The sequence below is a fragment of the Cucumis melo genome, chromosome 9 (assembly GCF_025177605.1).
Source record: "Cucumis melo cultivar AY chromosome 9, USDA_Cmelo_AY_1.0, whole genome shotgun sequence".
Classification (NCBI taxonomy): Eukaryota; Viridiplantae; Streptophyta; class Magnoliopsida; order Cucurbitales; family Cucurbitaceae; genus Cucumis; species Cucumis melo.
This window is the reverse complement of record NC_066865.1, coordinates 10,735,298-10,740,452: the sequence shown is the minus strand read 5'-3', so window position 1 is coordinate 10,740,452 and position 5,155 is coordinate 10,735,298. Positions and strand designations below refer to the sequence as shown.

At 32.2% G+C, this 5,155-nt stretch overlaps 1 protein-coding gene across 2 annotated transcripts; it reads right to left on the bottom strand.

Annotated features, from left to right (window-relative positions):
• Positions 1–233: 233 nt before the first annotated feature.
• Positions 234–1,515, bottom strand: LOC103503390 (cold shock protein 2-like). 2 transcript variants are annotated; one of them, XM_008467569.3, is made up of 2 exons: positions 573–1,515; positions 234–496 (listed from the first exon to the last, which is right to left on the bottom strand). In XM_008467569.3, exon 1 carries the CDS (start codon positions 1,143–1,145, stop codon positions 597–599), a length of 549 nt encoding a protein of 182 aa, XP_008465791.1. In that variant the 5' UTR covers positions 1,146–1,515; the 3' UTR covers positions 234–496; positions 573–596. The 2 variants fall into 2 exon arrangements, with proteins under 2 accessions (XP_008465791.1, XP_008465792.1); XM_008467570.3 differs by having other exon boundaries at positions 234–488; positions 573–1,502.
• Between the last annotated feature and the right edge of the window lie 3,640 nt (positions 1,516–5,155).

Sequence of the window (5,155 nt, the reverse complement as noted above, 5' to 3'; positions counted from 1 at the left end):
TGTGAAAAACTTCAAAAATATCTAAAGTATTATTAAGAGCTCTGGTTTCATTCAGATTCCGGGGAGAATACAGGCAAAAATATAGTACATAGTGCAGGACAATTACTTGCATTGGCAATTCAACACCAATGATTGAAGTTTCGAAGCAAAGAATCCCAGTAAAGCACCAATAAATCAATAATGAGGGCGAAAAAGAAAACCATCAACAGTAATAGACAAAAGTGAAACGTATATAAGAAATAAAAAATGGTATGAACTTATACCTTTTGACAGATTACAAATATCATATTATGATTCTATAAAACAACAAGCAAAGAAAGAATGAATTAGAAATGCCAGAAAGGTATAGCATATACAAACAATTGGTTTCATCATCTAATTATGAACAACAAATTATGGAAGACCCAAAAGGAGAAACATTGACGAGATGAAGCCTTATGATTTATTACCGCCAGATCCTCGTGCCCTCAATTGCAGACTTGAAGTCACTGACACACTAAAAAATCCCAGATTTCGCATAAAAAAATTAACAGGCCAACCAAAATAATTTTCAGAAAAATTGTAATGTGTACCGCTTAAAGGAAGACCAACATTCTTCATTTGCTTTCGTTTTGACAATCCCTAGCAAAATGTCCTGTATCTCCACAATTATAACAACCTCTACCGCCCCCACCACCACCATAACCTCGACCACCTTCGTATCTACGGCCAGGAGGAGCACCGCCATTACCCCTATAACAATCCCTCGCCAAATGACCCATCCGGCCACAATTGTAGCACTCCCCACCGCCACGACCACCACCACCGCTTGGACCATCGTACCATCTTCCTCTGCCAAAACCGCGGCCGCCGCCACCGAATCTTCCATAAGAACCACCTCTACCTCTCCCACCCCCGCGACCTCCTCCATATCTGGTAGATCTATCAATTACAGTGACGTCGACGGCCTTGGCGCGTTGATCTTGGTCATAATCGATGGTAAACTCAACAGTTTGACCATCGAAAAGAGTCCGAAATCCTTCTGAACGAATGGAGGTCTGGTGGACAAAAAGATCGTCGCTAGCATCATCTGGAGCTATGAACCCAAACCCCTTCTGTGCACTAAACCACCTTACAGTACCGCTCGATCTCTTCACCTCAGCCATGAAAAGGAAAAAGTGTAAAAGAAAGAAAAAGGAAAGAAAGGACAATTGAAAAGCTGCAGCAATGTATATCTAGATGAATAAGCTGCATGTCATTCACAGAAGGAACCAATGGCGGCCAATTGATTTTTCCTTCCCTTTCTTTGAGTATTGATTCAGTTTTCGAAAGTGGATGTCTCTCGGATAGAGAGATTCGTGGGAAAAGAAGGATTCGGGGATCAGACCGTTATGAGCTGCTTAATCCGCTTTCAACCTTATCCATAGGGCTATTGTGGCGTCATCCCTTAGATAACGAAGTTAACTGCAAGCCAACACGTAATCAATATAAATAAGTAAATAAATAAATAAATAAAGTAGTACCAATTATTTTTAAGGCGCCAAATAAAAAATAAGACGATGTGATCGGCCTGAGGCCAATTAAAAGATTATTAAGTCTGCAATTGAGTGGACGAGGAGAGTGAGCTTTTTCAGTACTGGTGTTTTGATGTCACGCTGTTACGTCCTTCTCTTGTTGCATAATAATATATTTTTTTAAACAAAAAAAATTAGACGAATATATTCATATCTTACATTTCCTTTACCTCTACTCTATCTCCATATTTCTCCATAAGTTTAAGACATTCTAACTTTATACAATAAATTCCTTTGTTAATTTGTTTTTCTGATTCACCTAGGTGTAACAAAACTTCTAAATATTTACGGTCAATAGAATAAAAAAAAACAATCAATGAAACCTGATTAATTTTTCTTGTTAGTTTTGAATATTGTAGCACAAGTTGTGTACTTCACTTTTTTCCCTTCTTTGCGATTTTTTTATCTTGTTTTCAATTTATTCAATGCTTTTTCAGATTTCTTTCTTCGATATTTAGAGTATAAGATTTGATCATTTAAATCTCTTATTTCATATTCGATAAGAATTCTAAATTGTTTAAACACTGATTAGTAAAAAATGTTAACAAAGAACTATGTAATGTTGCATTTTTAAACAATTATATACCAAAATCTAAATGATCGTAAATATTGTATCATACAATCGTTAGATTTAAAGTTTTTCACGATCATTTGCATTGGACTACACAAGGTTTACTATAACTAATAGATCGTTTGCCATATTCAACACGATTGTTGACCATGATCAATATGATGATCGTTTATCACATTGTCAACACGATCGTTTAAAGTATATTATTTCATTGCACGATCGTCTATCCTTGCATTATGATTAAATTATGTTATACAATTGTTTGTGTTTGAAGTATTCTTGTTATCGTTTATAGTTTATTATTCGACTGTTTAAATTTGAAGCATTGTTCACCATCATTTAAAATGAATTACACAATCGTGTATCATGATCTAAATCATCATTTAAACTGTAGTACACGATCGTTTAGAATAAGATTACTCGTGCACATGTGGTCGATTAATCGTGTATTGACTGGGATATTTTTTTGTATTTCATATTGTGGGCCTATGGTTTATTTATTATTATTCAATTTTACCATTGTTATATCTTCAATAAAACCCCTTTTTTAATAGTTTTTCATACGAAGTGACTAATTTCGAATAAGAAAAAACAAATAAAAGCCAAATTTTTATATAATTTTTTTTAATGAAAAAAGTTGTTGGTTACTTATTAATTTTTTAAAAATTATCCTCTAATCTCTGATTCACAAATCCTAAAAAGAAAAAAAAAATTAATTTTCATAAATATAAGGAAACACAAAAATATTTATGGTCCATGTAACAAAATCGAAAGGTCATGAAGCCGACCATTCTTTTAAATATTTCAGGTTTGCTCTTGCTCTTTTGAGATTCTACAACTTCGATTTCTTCCTTCTTTCTTTCCACCTTCTTCCTTCCCTTCTTCTGCAATTTTTCCTTTATATCTTTTTGAAATAAAGATCATTATTCTACAATTATTATTATTTTTTATTCTATATCTTTCTTTTTTCACTTCTTCAAATTCCCACTTGGTAAACAATTTTCGTCATTTCTCTTATATTTCTTCTTCCAGATCTAAACGATCGTGTACAAAAACTAAACAATCTTGGTTCAAGATCGTGTACCAAACATAAAAGATCTTGGTATACGATCTTGGACAAAAATCGTTTAGATCTTGGTAAACGTTCATGTACTAATGTCTAAAAAATTGTGTACAAAATCTAAACGATATTGGTACAAGATAGTGTACCAAATATAAAAGATCTTGATACACGATCACTTAGACATTGGTACACGATTATTGTGTACCAAGATCTAAACGATATTGATATAAGATCATGTACAAAAAATGAAAGATGGATACATGATCTTTGAACAAAAATCGTTTAGATCTTGATACATGATCATTTAGATATTGGTACACGGCAGTGTACCAAATCTACAATATTGATACAAGATCGTGTATTAAATATAAAATATCTTAGTACGTAATTTTAAACCAAAGGTCGTTTAGATTTGGTACGCGATCGATACATGATTGCGTATCATGATCATTTAAGAAAAATTACACGCAATCTTGAACCAAGATCGTTTAGATTTGGTACTCGATCGTGTATGATCTTTTACACGATTGCGTATCATGATTGCCTAGAAGAAAAATTATACGCGCATGTGTGGTCGATTAATCGAGTGTTAAGTGGATATTTTCTATTGTAGGTCTATAGGTCTTTTATGTTTTCAAAATTATTCTATAGAATGTAAATATTTTGCCAATTTGTTATATTTTTTAAAAAACCATAATTAAAATAGCAGAAATATTCTTTGCATTCACTACAAGAAATATCAGCAACAATAGCATTAACAAAACGCTATAGATGATTTTCGATAGCGTTTTCGAAATGCTGTCGTAGCCGATGTTATTGAAAGTCCATGACTTTTCATAGCGTTTTTTCAATGCTATGCAAACAGCTATAATATGTCGCCAGCAATAGCACAAATATTATGCTCTAAATGATTTTTATAACGTGAGGAAAAACGCTATCGAAACGTTTTTATAACAGTTTTTATTGCGTCGAAAAATGGCTATAAACTTTCAATAGCGTTTTCAATAACATTGGAAAAATGCTATAGAAGACGTTGTATAGTGTTTTGATTTGCGTTAGAAAAGCGCTATAAAAAGGTTTTAATAGCGTTTTTAATAACATTTCAAAAATGCTATAAAAGATTTTGTGTAGCGTTTTTTGTTACATTTGAAAAGTGTTGTCAAAATCATTCAATAGCTGTTTGGAAAAATGCTATAAACAATTTTTTGTTCCTTTTTATTATGAAGGTTGTCGTCGTAATTTGTTATACTATGGTCTAATTCACATTCATCAAAATATACAATCATAATTATAACCAAAATATTCAAATTTATAACATACAAAATCATCAACACTAAGTTTCAAAGTCCTTAACTATTAGAACAAGTAAATTGTTAATTCAATTAAAATGACTTCATAACATCAACACTAAGTTCTAAAGTCCCAAAATTTTGAGAGGATAAAAAAAGATGTTCAAATTGTAACAATTGTTAAATTAACATCAACACTAACTTTATAACATATATATGTGTTGCTCCACTGTTTTCTTCACACATCAATCACCTAACAAAAAAAATAAAAAAAAATATCATTATCTAATTCTAACAATAAATTATTAGTTGAAGAACTTAATAAATACCTAATTCACAAAGTAAATAAAATTTATTACATAGTTTGACTTTATCCATTGGCCATGCTACAATAGTGCCCAGAGCATCATCAATAACAATAATGTCGGAGGTAGGCCTCCATAAGAAGGAATTTGGTATTTTTCACTGTATCAATCCACACACGAACTGCATTGGGGCCAAGAGGTACATGGTGGACAAGAACAGATGGATCATTGGAAGACCATCTACCTTTAGCAATGACTTCTCCTGAACCAATCCAATCTAGTAGCAAGCACTTATTGGGAGTGTTGGTAGTAACACTCTTTTTCAACAATATTATGGTTAGAAAATTCTCAAACAATAATAATTTAAAATAGCA

Coding starts and splice junctions, on each gene's coding strand:
- LOC103503390 (XM_008467569.3), bottom strand. CDS start 1,145: ATGGCTGAGGTGAAGAGATCGAGCGGTACTGTAAGGTGGTTTAGTGCA.